Raw genomic sequence first — 15,571 nt, 5'->3', positions numbered from 1 at the left:
ACCCTGTGGCCCCCAGCGTCGGGCCCCAGAGCAGTGTATACCGCCTGGCTATGCTCACGTGTGTGTCTGCTTGCAGAGTACAAAAAGGCTCGTGCCGACATCAAGAAGAAATCCTCCGACACCATCAAGCTCCAAAAGAAGGTGAAAAAAGGTACGAATCCTGGTATTTTAAAGGGGAAGTATTCCCTACTTGTATTTTCTCTGTGACCCTACAAGAGCGGTGGGAGCTGCCATATGGTGGTCTCTTTATATTTGTATGTTTGTGTGCATGGGAGCTGCCATGTTGGTTCCTCAGCCGTTGGCCAGTTATCCTCTGTTTTACATTTGGGAGGCGGGACATTTCTAAACCAATATCTGCAGGGACTGGGGCAGTGTTGGGAGCCAAATGGTAAATAAAAAAAAGTGAGGCTTTACTGCCCCCTACCTGTAGGCTGAAGGTTCTGGGGGAGATGGGCCTGAACCCCAGCCCAGGGGAGAGGAGAGAATTCCCGGGGCTCAAGGCCCAGAATGGAACTTCCTGCTGTTACACTGAGCCGAGATGAATGGACTTGTTATTGGGGGAAGGAAGTGACCGAGGGGGGGCAGGAAACTCTCTGAGCCTCCCACCCTGTACCCTCCCTCTGCCGCCTCTAAAGGGAAACTAACCCTATTTATGTGTGGGGAGATGTCAGTAACAGGAGCCTTACACGTCTCTGCGGGCCACAGTGGCACATACTGGCCTTATATGGGCTCATAGTAGCCGGCAATATCTGCCCAACCAATATCTGCCTAGAAGTCGCCCATAGAGATCTGTGTAGTGACAGGGGCTGATTCCTTTCCCTGGGGGTCTCCATGACCCTTATTAGGAGCAGTTTGTTGGCCCTGAGGCAAATGATTGGATCAGGCCAGTTTATTGGCCACATGACTGGGGGTAGAGGCTGTGCGGGGGTTAGGGGTTGTGCCCGGGTGGGGGGTTAGGGGTTGTGCCCGGGTGGGGGGTAAGGGTTGAGCCTGGGCCTGGGGGTAGAGGCTGTGCCCGGGCCTGGGGGTAGAGGCTGTGCCCGGGCCTGGGGGTAGAGGCTGTGCCCGGGTGGGGGGTAGAGGCTGTGCCCGGGCCTGGGGGTAGGGGCTGTGCCCGGGCCTGGGGGTAGGGTAGGGGTTGTGCCCGGGCCTGGGGGTAGGGTAGGGGTTGTGCCCGGGCCTGGGGGTAGGGTAGGGGTTGTGCCCGGGCCTGGGGGTAGGGGTTGTGCCTGGGGGTAGGGGCTGTGCCCGGGCCTGGGGGTAGAGCAGGGATTTCCCTGGGCTTTTCCCTAGTGCCACTGGAACACGCTGGCAGTGCCACCTGGGGGGGGGGGCTAATGGCTTCCGTTCCTCAGTGAGGGTTCTGTGAATGCGCTAGACTTTCCCTGGCGTTCCCGTGCCTCCCGCCCGCGAGTACAAAGGTGGGCTTCAGTGCCGCATAAAGATTTATGTGTTTCCCACTGGTATAAAGGGAGGGGGAGAAACCAACTGACAGAACCCCCCCTGTTTGTGTCTGAAAGCAAATCCCTATAAACACAGCTACCTTGGCTGCCTTTCCCTCCCCATGAATGTGCCGCCTGTTACCCTATGGGGCAGCTCCAGCCAACCAGCAGCCACTTCCTGCCCCACCGAGGGGAGAGCCCCTCCATGTTGTATGAGATCATAACCACGGGGCCCCCCTCCCTCCTGACGCACGGCTTCTATAAACACTGCCATTCCCACACCATTCATATACATTCACTTGTTCCTATGCTGCTGTGTGTGTCTGCCTGTACAGCATCCTACCGTGTATATATCTATATATCTATATGTGAGGCTTAGCTGCCCCCTACGGAGTTAGTCTGACCCAAGTGGGCAGCAGTACCGCAAGTCTATATCCAGCAGGGGGCGCTCCTCCTGTGTGTAAAACTGCTCCTATAGTGGGAAAGTGAATGTAGGTTGGGAGGGTACACTTTGCCTTTAAGCAGAAGCGCCACTGGCCTGCGGTGCTCTTATCCGCGGATCTTTGGCGTTTCGCCCGCGTTTCACAGTATAAGAGCTCACTTCCTGATATCAGAACCCAGCCCGGAACCGCCCCGTTTCCTAGGGTAACCCTGTGTATGAATCTCTTCCTTTGATGCCCCGGCCAAGATAAAGCCCCCAATTAGTCACCAGGAAGTGGCCGATTGGCCAGAGACAAACGGCTTCACATATTCACTCTTTGCCTTTATACAGTGTTTGGGAGCTGCCATGTCGCTTGCCTCGATGCCGTTGCTCCCCTGGTGGCCAGAAGAGGAATTGGCAGTTTATAAAGAAGGTGACATGGCAGCTTCCACTCCTCCGTTAGATGGCGGGTAGGCATGTTCATGTACAGACATGTGCACGTGTCATATTATTGGGGGCCGCCATGGTTTAACCATTGGGCCTGAGGTGCTGAGAGTTCTGACCCGTTCCTCTGTGCGCAGGCAAGGACGACGCGAGGGTGCAGTTGGACAGTGTCCTTCAAGATGTCAATGACAAGTACTTACTCCTGGAGGAGACCGAGAAGAAGGCGGTGTATCGGGCCCTCGTGGAGGAACGGGGTCGCTTCTGCATGTTTGTGTCCTTCCTCAAACCCGTACTGGTAAGTTATTAACTAAGGCTATGAGCAAACTTAGGGGGCTGTTCCTGCTGAATTGTGCTTAGTACAGGGGAATCCCTATGTGCCATAGTTTTATGGTATCTCTCTGTACAGGCTATGAGCAAACTTAGGGGGCTGTTCCCGCTGAATTGTGCTTAGTACAGGGGAATCCCTATGTGCCATAGTTTTATGGTATCTCTCTGTACAGACTATGAGCAAACTTAGGGGGCTGTTCCTGCTGAATTGTGCTTAGTACAGGGGAATCCCTATGCTGCCATAGTTTTATGGTATCTCTCTGTACAGGCTATGAGCAAACTTAGGGGGCTGTTCCTGCTGAATTGTGCTTAGTACAGGGGAATCCCTATGTGCCATAGTTTTATGGTATCTCTCTGTACAGGCTATGAGCAAACTTAGGGGGCTGTTCCCGCTGAATTGTGCTTAGTACAGGGGAATCCCTATGTGCCATAGTTTTATGGTATCTCTCTGTACAGACTATGAGCAAACTTAGGGGGCTGTTCCTGCTGAATTGTGCTTAGTACAGGGGAATCCCTATGCTGCCATAGTTTTATGGTATCTTTCTGTACAGGCTATGGGCAAACTTAGGGGGCTGTTCCTGCTGAATTGTGCTTAGTACAGGGGAATCCCTATGTGCCATAGTTTTATGGTATCTCTCTGTACAGGCTATGAGCAAACTTAGGGGGCTGTTCCTGCTGAATTGTGCTTAGTACAGGGGAATCCCTATGTGCCATAGTTTTTATGGTATCTCTCTGTACAGGCTATGAGCAAACTTAGGGGGCTGTTCCTGCTGAATTGTGCTTAGTACAGGGGAATCCCTATGTGCCATAGTTTTATGGTATCTCTGTACAGGCTATGAGCAAACTTAGGGGGCTGTTCCTGCTGAATTGTGCTTAGTACAGGGGAATCCCTATGTGCCATAGTTTTATGGTATCTCTCTGTACAGGCTATGAGCAAACTTAGGGGGCTGTTCCTGCTGAATTGTGCTTAGTACAGGGGAATCCCTATGCTGCCATAGTTTTATGGTATCTCTCTGTACAGGCTATGAGCAAACTTAGGGGGCTGTTCCCGCTGAATTGTGCTTAGTACAGGGGAATCCCTATGCTGCCATAGTTTTATGGTATCTCTCTGTACAGGCTATGAGCAAACTTAGGGGGCTGTTCCCGCTGAATTGTGCTTAGTACAGGGGAATCCCTATGCTGCCATAGTTTTATGGTATCTCTCTGTACAGGCTATGAGCAAACTTAGGGGGCTGTTCCCGCTGAATTGTGCTTAGTACAGGGGGATCCCTATGTGCCATAGTTTTATGGTATCTCTCTGTACAGACTATGAGCAAACTTAGGGGGCTGTTCCTGCTGAATTGTGCTTAGTACAGGGGAATCCCTATGCTGCCATAGTTTTATGGTATCTTTCTGTACAGGCTATGGGCAAACTTAGGGGGCTGTTCCTGCTGAATTGTGCTTAGTACAGGGGAATCCCTATGTGCCATAGTTTTATGGTATCTCTCTGTACAGGCTATGAGCAAACTTAGGGGGCTGTTCCTGCTGAATTGTGCTTAGTACAGGGGAATCCCTATGTGCCATAGTTTTATGGTACCTGTGTCATATGTACCATGTGCTTTTTGCTTATTATTCCTACAGCTCTTCAGCCAATCAGTACAAGGGGAGCATTGATTGACTCTCTCAGTCTCTCAAACATGGAACCCAATACCCTGTCCTAAAATTGTGCTGTCATTGTTTGTGCAGCAGCCCGCTCTCTCCGCGTAGGGTGGGGGGGTCCTAGTGCCTCTACCCAAATCAAAAGGCCTCTTTTAGTGCACAACTTGGTTGCACCTGTTATTAACTGATTCTGCTCATTTATTGGCTGCATCTTTCCCCTTCCTATTCATTATGTCTTTTATTTTGTTATATTGTTTCCCTTAGACAGTACAGTATGGGGGTACAGCTTATTGTGTGCCCAGAACATTCCTTCCCTGTATATTTGTATTTATACATATGGGTAGGAGGTGCCATAGTGTTTCCCTTAGACAGTACAGTATGGGGGTACAGCTTATTGTGTGCCCAGAACATTCCTTCCCTGTATATTTGTATTTATACATATGGGTAGGAGGTGCCATAGTGTTTCCCTTAGACAGTACAGTATGGGGGTACAGCTTATTGTGTGCCCAGAACATTCCTTCTCTGTATATTTGTATTTATACATATGGGTAGGAGGTGCCATAGTGTTTCCCTTAGACAGTACAGTATGGGGGTACAGCTTATTGTGTGCCCAGAACATTCCTTCTCTGTATATTTGTATTTATACATATGGGTAGGAGGTGCCATAGTGTTTCCCTTAGACAGTACAGTATGGGGGTACAGCTTATTGTGTGCCCAGAACATTCCTTCTCTGTATATTTGTATTTATACATATGGGTAGGGGGTGCCATAGTGTTTCCCTTAGACAGTACAGTATGGGGGTACAGCTTATTGTGTGCCCAGAACATTCCTTCTCTGTATATTTGTATTTATACATATGGGTAGGGGGTGCCATAGTGTTTCCCTTAGACAGTACAGTATGGGGGTACAGCTTATTGTGTGCCCAGAACATTCCTTCTCTGTATATTTGTATTTATACATATGGGTAGGGGGTGCCATAGTGTTTCCCTTAGACAGTACAGTATGGGGGTACAGCTTATTGTGTGCCCAGAACATTCCTTCTCTGTATATTTGTATTTATACATATGGGTAGGGGGTGCCATAGTGTTTCCCTTAGACAGTACAGTATGGGGGTACAGCTTATTGTGTGCCCAGAACATTCCTTCTCTGTATATTTGTATTTATACATATGGGTAGGAGGTGCCATAGTGTTTCCCTTAGACAGTACAGTATGGGGGTACAGCTTATTGTGTGCCCAGAACATTCCTTCTCTGTATATTTGTATTTATACATATGGGTAGGGGGTGCCATAGTGTTTCCCTTAGACAGTACAGTATGGGGGTACAGCTTATTGTGTGCCCAGAACATTCCTTCTCTGTATATTTGTATTTATACGTATGGGTAGGGGGTGCCATAGTGTTTCCCTTAGACAGTACAGTATGGGGGTACAGCTTATTGTGTGCCCAGAACATTCCTTCTCTGTATATTTGTATTTATACATATGGGTAGGGGGTGCCATAGTGTTTCCCTTAGACAGTACAGTATGGGGGTACAGCTTATTGTGTGCCCAGAACATTCCTTCTCTGTATATTTGTATTTATACGTATGGGTAGGGGGTGCCATAGTGTTTCCCTTAGACAGTACAGTATGGGGGTACAGGTGGGTAACAGAACCGCCCCATAGTGCCATAGTCTGTTAGTAACTGTTGGACCGACCCATTCTGCTTCCTTCCCTGCAGGACGAGGAGATCGGCATGCTGGGGGAAATCACCCACCTACAGACCATCCTGGAAGACCTGAGCAGTCTGACTGCAGAACCCAGCAAGCTGCCCCCCATGAGCGAACAGGTGGGTATCGGCCCAGAGTGGGCTTCTGGTTAACCCCTTAGTCGCTGGCAGTGAATAGAGGGCAACTATTCCTTGTGCTGCGTTTGCCCCTCCCCTGGATGTGGCTGGCTGGTTGGCCTGCCATAACCCAAGATCCGTGGGAAGGGACTGAGCCTGTGTGATTGTCTCTGTGCAGGTGATACACGATCTCAAGTTCTCCGATTACAATTTCACCTACCAGACCCCGCCCGGCTCTCCGAGTGGAACCCTGTCACGGAAGGCCAGCACCAACAGGTAAGCGCCCCGCTCCCCCCGCGGGGCAATTATAGCCTCCCATTCACTTGTGCGCAGCAGGGGAATTGCCCCGGGCCCCAGCATTGCATGTTCCCCCAGGGGCCCTCCAGCATCCCTAAGGCTTCTCGTTGGTGACATTAGAGTATATACATTTCCTATAGACTGGTGGGACACACTGGGGGCTCTGGGAGCAGTCCCTACTGGGGCAGGAATGCCGGCCTTGCATTGGGCAGCTGTTGGGCAGCTCTGATTCTGGGGATAGGTCTGCAGAGTGACTAAAATAAGCGAACACTGCCACCTAGTGGGCATTCCCTTCCCCGCAGATTTCCAGCACTCTCCGCTGTTTGTCGCCCCATTGTCCCAGGATCAAGTTACATCAGCGCTGCCCTTGCACAAAGCTGCCATTTAGCATTATGTAAGTCTATCCCCCCCCCTACCCAGAATCCCCCACTCTCTACAAATTGCCCCAATCAGTGAGAGGTTACTGCAGGTCAGCATTCTGGGTGCACAAGTGTTTGCTCTCCTGTTACCCTGTTCCTTTTGGTTGGGGGGGGGGGGTTGTGTGACATCATCATTTCATAATATAACGGTGTTTAAAGGGCAAGTAGAACCCATGCCTGTGTGGCTGCAGATACAGTATTTCATGGGTCGAAAGAGACTTATTTTGCATTATAAAAGAGCACTGGCAGCTTGGTGTTTTCTGGCTCCTTGGCATTTAACCCTTTCTTTGCCACAGGGGAGGCAGCGGGATACATAGGGCCATTGGGATCCTAGCAACCAGATAGGCTTGTGAGCTTAGAGCTTGTACAGATACAATACAGATATATAACAGTCGCCATTGCATTGGCTGCAGCTACCTGCACGGATCCATGCGCCACGTCCCCTCTATGGACTCCATCTCAAGCTCCATGGAAGCGCTGCACGTCCGGCCCCCCTCGACACTATTGCTGGAGAGCATGTTCCAGGTAGGTACTGTGCCCCTTCCCTTGCCGGGCCTCTGCCCGTGGTGCCCCCCAGGAGACATACCACCCCCTCCTCTTGTTTTTGTAGGACCCAAAGTTGAACAACATCCAGCAGCCGCCGACACCCACTGGGCCCAGCGGGGAGAACGGGACCATGAAGCCCATTCACAGTATAGACGGAGCCCGACCTGCTGGGTCACATGGTATGAACAAGGTAAGGCTCCGCCCCCCAGCCGTATAGGGAACAGCTGGTTACTGTGCTGATGTTTAACTGGCTGATTTTTGTTATTTTGGTTTTATATAAATATATATGTGCGGCCATGAACGATTGTGCGTTTCCTTGCAGCCCAAATCCCCCCGGGACCACTTGGCCTTGGCTCTGGGTCAGGGTCTCAGCTCGGAGATGCTGCTCAGCAGGGACTCCTTACACTGCTCCAGTGGGTACAGCACCCAGACCACCACCCCGTCCTGCTCCGACGACACCATCCCCTCCCACGGTAAGTAGCGGCTCAGCCCCGCCTCCTGCTTCTAGATACAGCTTGTCAATCAAACGTTCAGATTGACCCCTACATTTCACGCTACGTAGCCCTCAGGCTGGGCCCCCTATCCAGCGCTTTGGGCCAGTGCTGCAGTGTGGGAACCTTTTGCTTTGTGTTCTGGGAGATTGTATTAGTAGCTTTGTCGCAGCCGTCTCTTCCTTTCTGTCTCTTCTTTGTTACCTGCGCTGCTTGAGGATGGGGAAGGCCTAATTGGCTGCTTTTACAACCAATCAACTCGTCCGGAGCAGAGCTCTCTATTCTGCCTCAGATTCTGAAGCCTATTTTTAGGGTGCACACGGCTTTGGGAAGGAATTGGGCCGCTTTGGTTCTTTTCATCCACATTTGGCTAACGGGTCTCGTGCTGTGGCCCCGGAACAACCAGTTGTGGGCAGTGGGAATCTGTGCAGCCCCCAGCCAATCACACTGCTTCTCTGTCACATGATCTGTGACATTTTGTAGCTTCCAAGGCGCTCTATAATGGGTTGGCCTGCTGTGTTTGAGGGAGGAGTTTAAAGGGAAAGCACACCCTAATTATGAGATGGGGCAGAGGCTTGGAGCAATCCCCTTGCCCAGGTAATTGGCTCCCCCCCACAGCAGAAATAGACCATTCTAGAGGCAATAGATCCGCTGTAAAGGGAAAGTTCACCTGACTCCTCTCAGTATGTTGCAGACCCGGGGTATGAACCTTCTCTTCTACTTCCAGCTTAGCTTACTGTGTATGACTGGCTGTGCTGGGGGTTGTAGTTCCGCCAGAGCTGGGAGCCCAGGCACATCCCTTTTATACCCAGTAACAAGAATATTCAGTTTTAGATGAAAAGGAAGAAAGTGAAGGAAAAGCTTTGAATGGAGGAAATTCATCCCGGGTGTTGGGAGTGTGACAGTGATTGTGTAGGTTAAGTTCCCCTTTAAGCATTAGGCAGACCTGTAGAATGCCGCTCTGCTTTCCCTAGTCGTCCCCCCCCCTTGTGCCGCTCAGTAAATGTGTAGCTGCTAGGAGGCGCGGCTTGTGTATGTGGGTGTGGCCTTTCTCTCATCCACTTCTCTCAACCAATCTATGTACATTCTTTCCACAGCCGTAAAGAAGGAGGCGTCTGTTTTTGGTAAGGATTCGCTTTTACAGAGGAAGGGGCGGGACTTGTAGGGCTCAGCCTGTTTTGTGCCCAGCACTTTGCCTGAGGGCCACTCTATTGATTAGCTCCCCATTTGTCCAAGGGAAATATTACTGTACTAAGCACAATTCAGCAGGAACAGCCCCCTAAGTTTGCTCATAGCCTGTACAGAGAGATACCATAAAACTATAGCAGCATAGGGATTCCCCTGTACTAAGCACAATTCAGCAGGAACAGCCCCCTAAGTTTGCTCATAGCCTGTACAGAGAGATACCATAAAACTATAGCAGCATAGGGATTCCCCTGTACTAAGCACAATTCAGCAGGAACAGCCCCCTAAGTTTGCGCATAGCCTGTACAGAGAGATACCATAAAACTATGGCACATAGGGATTCCCCTGTACTAAGCACAATTCAGCAGGAACAGCCCCCTAAGTTTGCTGATAGCCTGTACAGAGAGATACCATAAAACTATGGCACATAGGGATTCCCCTGTACTAAGCACAATTCAGCAGGAACAGCCCCCTAAGTTTGCGCATAGCCTGTACAGAGAGATACCATAAAACTATGGCACATAGGGATTCCCCTGTACTAAGCACAATTCAGCAGGAACAGCCCCCTAAGTTTGCTCATAGCCTGTACAGAGAGATACCATAAAACTATGGCACATAGGGATTCCCCTGTACTAAGCACAATTCAGCAGGAACAGCCCCCTAAGTTTGCTCATAGCCAGTACAGAGAGATACCATAAAACTGTATAAGGTAGTGGGGATAAAAAGAAAACAGGTTCTGTAAATCGTCAGGGTGGGACTGACCTGCCCTAGTGGGCTGCACTTTGGGCCAATTCCCATTAGTTCCCATAGTTCTCTGGTTGGGCCCCAGGAGGCCCATTTGGACACTGTGTCCCTTAATAAGGGTTATGGGCCCAACTAATTTCTGTACATACTCCCCTTTTATTAAACCAGTTGGCCTGTAATGCCGGCACTGCCATACGGACCTCCTGTATGATATTATAGGGACCCCCCTGTATGATAGGGACCCCCCTGTATGATATGATAGGGACCCCCCTGTATGATAGGGACCCCCCTGTATGATATGATAGGGACCCCCCTGTATGATAGGGACCCCCCTGTATTACAGAAGCAGAAATCCGAGCTGCTTTGCCTGGGTCCTGTTATTGACGCCCCATAGAGGGCTGACTTGTTACAATGGAATGGCTGTGTGTGAGGCAGAATGATGGGGCAGTGGGAAAGGCCTAGTGTTACAGCAGCACAAAGAGCGCCCCCTAGGGCCAGAATGCTGCAAGTGATTTCCCTAGAATGGGTTTGGCGCCACTCGCTGACCGTAGCTTTGCCCAGCGCCAGTACTTGTGTCTGCTCAGGAGTTATTATTTTCCATATATGTGTTTAATGTGCCCTTTAGCCGCTATTTAACCCCGCCTCTTCCTGTCAGTTGCAGACTACGACTATATCTCTTTGCACGGGGAGCAGGAAGAACCGGAACAACTGGAGTTCGACAAGTCGTCCACCATTCCCCGCAACAGCGACATCAGCCTGAACTACAGGAGAATGTTCCAGGCCAAGCGGCCGGCGTCCACGGTCAGTCTGTTGGCCGACTCCGAACTCCGCTCTCCCTACGTGGCCACCATCAAGCGGAAGCCGTCCAACAAGCCCACGCTGAGGCGGGGTACGGTCAGCGGGGTCCCCATCCCCATCCGACCCCCGGTGGTGCCATTGAAAGCCACTAACTACCCAGAAGTCCCCATCAGCCCCTACGGGGATAGGTCCAACAACGAAGTGTTTGCGTATTTCCCCGACGGAAGGTCGGAGCTCGGGCAGCTGAAGCCGGGCCTGTGCACCTCCGCCCAAAGCCTGAACGCCGTACAGACGCCATATTGTGCCTTCGTGCCCAAGCAGTCGTACTCCTACTCCCAGAGTACCACCCAGCAGCCCCCCAGCCCACACAGAGTATTTACTGTTAATCTTGCAGTAGTCGATGGCAACGCCGCCCCCCACCAATCAGAGCCGAGTATGGTAGAGAACGCGCAGAACCAAGAGAGCGGCGCCAGTCCAGCGGGCAGTGCCCAGTCGGAGAATCCGGGCGACATGTTATCCATGATCCGGCGAGGCGTGAAGCTTCGGAAAACGATCAGCAACGATAGGTCGGCCCCGCTGATAAAGTGAGGGCCCCCCCGGCCGGGCCCCCCTTACGCACAGCAGTGGCCTTTGGTTAAAGACATTCTGTTTTAATGTTATTATTGAGACTTGAAGTTCAGCCGGACCCAAATCCCCTCACCTTCTGTATCGCTGTACATTTTATTTTTGTCCCGGCGCAGTCCGTAAGTCGCCGTCGGCTCAGCCAATCGCTGCCTTTCATTTGGGTTTTTATAACGTGTGCTTTGGATTTTAGGACAATAAGGACGTTATTTTTTAGGGTCTGGGAACTTCAAGTTTCTGATTGGCTTTATATATTATTCCATGTTAAGTACCGGTCGGGCCCGGCCCACATACAGCATAGTGTATATAGTTTTCTAGTTTTATACCGGGATGGTTCATTTTATTGGTTTTAAGGTCTGACCCACTGGTTCCTCTTAGGGGGGGAGAGAGATGCCCCCTCCATCACTTTATTTCCCCTGTATAAATAGGAAAGTGTTTCCAGATGGGAGTGGGAGCTGCCATATCGCTTGCCTCTAGAGACATTTCTGTTGTATTGCACAAGTGCCATCACCAAGGCAACTGAAAGCAAAGACCTGTGTGGTTGCTATTGGCATTACCCAGTGTGCATTTGGGCACTTATGTTCATAAATCACCCCCCAGCCCTGCCATCATGGAACCCAGACTACTAGGCTTGCACCCCATTATTAACCCATGGGTTACCTGCATCTGTAAATATATTGAAGCCCCGATGGGGGAAAAAAAAAAACCCACACATGACCACACCCCTGACTACCCCTTCTCAAACCCCACCCACTGGCTTGTTAGCCCTGCCTACTGCACCATCTGACTGCAAATCCCCTCCCCTTAGCAGCCCAGTACAGCTACATCCCTACTAGTTCATTGCAGCTAAAGGTGCTTTTGATGCTGTGCCTGTTCTGTAGAAATAGCGCCTCCTACTGGCTAAATGTCATTGCCATGCTTTCAGTTCTATAGGGAGAATTTTCCCATTTGGGACAGCCAATATGGCAGCTCCTACGCCTATGTACATTGCAAATATATGCACTAATTATATGCCCTCATTGTTAATATTTAAGGGTAACCTATCTTAGGCAAGCTCCATATCAGCAGGGCAATCCATGCAATTGGGAGGAGGGGCTTTTATCATGGGGGGGGGGTTATGTCTCTATGTTTAAGTACAGTGGGGCTATTTATGATCTCTGGCAGGAGTTCTGCACACTTAGTTTATATTGGGCGGCATTTAGCTTGGGAACCAAATAACCCCCCCCCCTCTCCATAATATTGCTTTGGGGTCCCACAGTGAATCCTCTACTGTAGGAATGTTATTTGGGGGGGGGGGGGGGCAGTTTAATAGAAGAGAAATAAAATTGTTTCTCACAGACAGTGTTTGGGGGGGGGGGGGTTGATCACTTTATAAAGAGAATGTTGTGAATTTCCATCTTTAGCCCCAAAACAGTTTGGTTTTGCTTTTCTAGCGCCGTTGCCTTTGAAAACATTTATAAAAAAAATCTGAATGCCCCCCCAGTGCGTGCCGACGGGAATTTGTACATTTGTTTTAGAGTTTTACTTTAGCAGTTTTATAGTGGAGTAACGATGGGCTCAGCGGGTCTGGGTGTCCAGCGGGAATGTTCCCCTGTTTGTATATTATAGTTCTATTGTAGAGCTGGGGGGGTACCTGTAGTTATACTGTAGGGCAGCAGGGGGCGGTGTGTGTCTGAAAGGCCCGATACCGCCACTCACTGCATTCTGCTATAGGGGTATGGGGTGTTTCTCTACCAGGGCAGAACCCACAGTGCATAATGTAAAGCAGTGCAGCCCTTAATCGGACTCTCTCCTCATTCATTATCTTTAACCCTGTGTTACCCTGGTCGCTTTGCTTTGTGTGCGTCTGCCTAAAGCTCCGCTGCCCTCGGTGCCTAACGGCGCGCCAGGCTCCCAACATAGGCCGATAGAAGTGCTTCCAAGTCAATGGTGCCGCCGAGCACTTACCCCCACAGGAAAGCAACTGGCAAGCTTGTTATAGTGAGGGTAACTATAGAGCTAAAAAGGGGCCATAGTGATAGTGTCCCTTTAAGGAGCCAAAATAAAAAAAAAAGTCAATTGAAATAGTATATATTATATATATCACATGTGGGTTGGCTCTGCCAGCTGAAGCCCCGCCTGCCCGACACAGGGGTGGAACCTATTTATTAAATAGAGAGTTTAATAAATCCCAAAAGCAGTGGGGGAGGGGAGTGGAGTGGGGGGGTAGGGGGGACACACATACGGACATGCTGGGAACCTCTTGCCAAAAGCACGGGATAAAGAGAATGGCGGGGCCCCTGCAGAGAGGAGATTCATGGCGCAGGAGGCTGCGTCGGACTTGAAAAAAAAAGTCGCTCAATGTAAATGTTTTATTTTTTTTTTTTATAAATATTGTTTGAAGCAGCAATGCTCAGGCCTTAAATTAAAGTGTTAAAAAGAGGAAATGTGAGTGCGCGTGTCCTTTATGCGTCGTCCCATGCCCCGCCCACACCACATACTGTTTCCAAGTTTGTCATGTGACCTCCCCAGAATGGCCACTTGGTTTGCTCCAAACTAAATCCTGCACTGGGCCGGCCCATTGGTGCCACTACCAGAGGGTTCCCTGCAGCCATTCTACTTCCAGCAGTTACCTGCCCAACTCACCGACCCCCACCCTGCCCATATCTTAGTCTCCCTACCCACAACCCCCCCACTATACCCATATTTTGGATTTTTTATTTTTGCTGAGTTTGTCCCAAATAAGCGCACAGTGAGTAGGGAATGAACCAACGGGAGGTGGGAAATAAAAGGTGGTGTACGTAGATGGAAAGGGCAAAGTGTGGGCGGCACACAGGGGGTTTAAACATCAGGGGCTTTTAGTGGCCCCCCCCCATAACAGATGTCGGCCTTTAGTATTAGCACCCCTTACTAGCCAGAGTAAATAGGTGGGGGGGAGAAGGTTTGTGCCTAAAGGTGGCCATACACACTATGATCCGCTCACTTGGCAAGCAGATCTTCGCCCGATATCCCCACCTACGGGTGGGTAATATCGGGCAAATGTAGGCCCGATGGGGCCAAACGATTGAATTATAATGGGCGCAGTCGGTTTGGGGACCACATTAACGAGCTGATGCGGTCCCCGATCCGACAGTCTTTTAACCTGCCTGATCAAAATCTGCCCAATTTCAGGCCAGATATGGGTCGGGCAGGCCCGTCGGTAGTGCCCATACACGGGCCGATAAGCTGCCGAATCTGTCCAAGGGACCCATATCAGCAGCTACTATCTGCCCGTGTATGGCCGCCTTAAGACTACACTTTTATTGTTACTTTTTATCTTTCTATGCTGACTCCTATTCATTTCCCAGTCTCTCGTACAAATCAGTGCTTGGTTGTCAGCGTAATGTGGACCCTAGCAACCAGAAAGCTGCTGAAATTCTAAACTGGAATAAAAAGCTAAATAATGCAAAAACCACAAATAATAATAAAATTGCCTCAGAATAGCATTCATAATAAAGTGAATTTGTGCCAGGAAATAAATGGCCGGTTAGAGAGGTGCACCCTGGGTTATACTGGGATTTCATGCTTATAAAGTTTTTTTTGAATCCGGTGCATTCTGGGAAGAGTCTCCGGGTTGTGAGGCTGTATCCCTTTCCTATGGAATAAAGTATCGGCCGTGCTTGCAGCAGGTAAGGGTCTTTTAAAGGGGTGGGGTCCACCTTCAATTTAACCTTTCTGACATCAGTAGTAGGAAAGCTTCTGGAAGGGGTAATAAGGGATAGGGTACTTGAATACATTGCAGTTCACAATACTATTAGTTTGTGCCAGCATGGTTTTATGCGTAACAGATCTTGCCAGACTAATTTAGTTGCCTTTTATGAGGAGGTGAGTAGGAACCTTGATGCTGGAATCGCAGTTGATGGGATCTACTTGGATTTTGCTAAAGCGTTTGATACAGTACCGCACAGAAGGTTAATGATCAAATTAAGGAATATTGGCCTAGAACATAATATTTGTAATTGGATAGAGAACTGGCTGAAGGATAGATTACACAGAGTGGTGGTAAATGGAACATTTTCTAATTGGACCAGTGTGGTTAGTGGGTACCGCAGGGGTCAGTCCTTGGGCCTTTGCTTTTTAACTTGTTTATTAATGACCTGGAGGGGGGCATAGACAGTACTATTTCTATTTTTGCTGATGACACAAAATTGGGCAAAACTATAAGTTCCATGCAGGATGCTGCCGCTTTGCAGAGCGATTTGACAAAATTAGATAACTGGGCAGCAAACTGGGAAATGAGGTTCAATGTTGATAAGTGCAAAGTTATGCACTTTGGTAGGAATAATATAAACGCAAACTATCTACTGAATGGGAGTGTGTTGGGGGGATCCTTAATGGAGAAGGATCTAGGGGTTTTT

At 49.8% G+C, this 15,571-nt stretch overlaps 1 protein-coding gene across 4 annotated transcripts in view; it reads left to right on the top strand.

Moving 5' to 3' along the window:
* The window catches only part of mtss1.2 (metastasis suppressor 1, gene 2), a 46,130-nt gene extending 32,509 nt beyond the window's left edge, over nucleotides 1–13,621 (top strand). The window contains exons 6-14 of one of the 4 annotated variants that reach the window (XM_031894858.1): nucleotides 77–151; nucleotides 2,445–2,602; nucleotides 5,990–6,097; nucleotides 6,273–6,370; nucleotides 7,224–7,335; nucleotides 7,421–7,546; nucleotides 7,679–7,829; nucleotides 8,945–8,971; nucleotides 10,432–13,621. In XM_031894858.1, coding sequence (XP_031750718.1) covers nucleotides 77–151; nucleotides 2,445–2,602; nucleotides 5,990–6,097; nucleotides 6,273–6,370; nucleotides 7,224–7,335; nucleotides 7,421–7,546; nucleotides 7,679–7,829; nucleotides 8,945–8,971; nucleotides 10,432–11,162 — 1,586 coding nt within the window. In that variant the 3' untranslated portion in view covers nucleotides 11,163–13,621. The remainder of the gene's footprint in view (nucleotides 1–76; nucleotides 152–2,444; nucleotides 2,603–5,989; nucleotides 6,098–6,272; nucleotides 6,371–7,223; nucleotides 7,336–7,420; nucleotides 7,547–7,678; nucleotides 7,830–8,944; nucleotides 8,972–10,431) is intronic. The other 3 variants (XM_031894861.1, XM_031894860.1, XM_031894859.1) reach the window with 3 other exon arrangements.
* The last annotated feature ends 1,950 nt before the right edge of the window (nucleotides 13,622–15,571 follow it).

This window comes from Xenopus tropicalis, chromosome 10 (assembly GCF_000004195.4).
Source record: "Xenopus tropicalis strain Nigerian chromosome 10, UCB_Xtro_10.0, whole genome shotgun sequence".
Classification (NCBI taxonomy): Eukaryota; Metazoa; Chordata; class Amphibia; order Anura; family Pipidae; genus Xenopus; species Xenopus tropicalis.
Note: the sequence above shows the minus strand (reverse complement) of the source record. Positions and strands in the feature narration are given on the sequence as shown.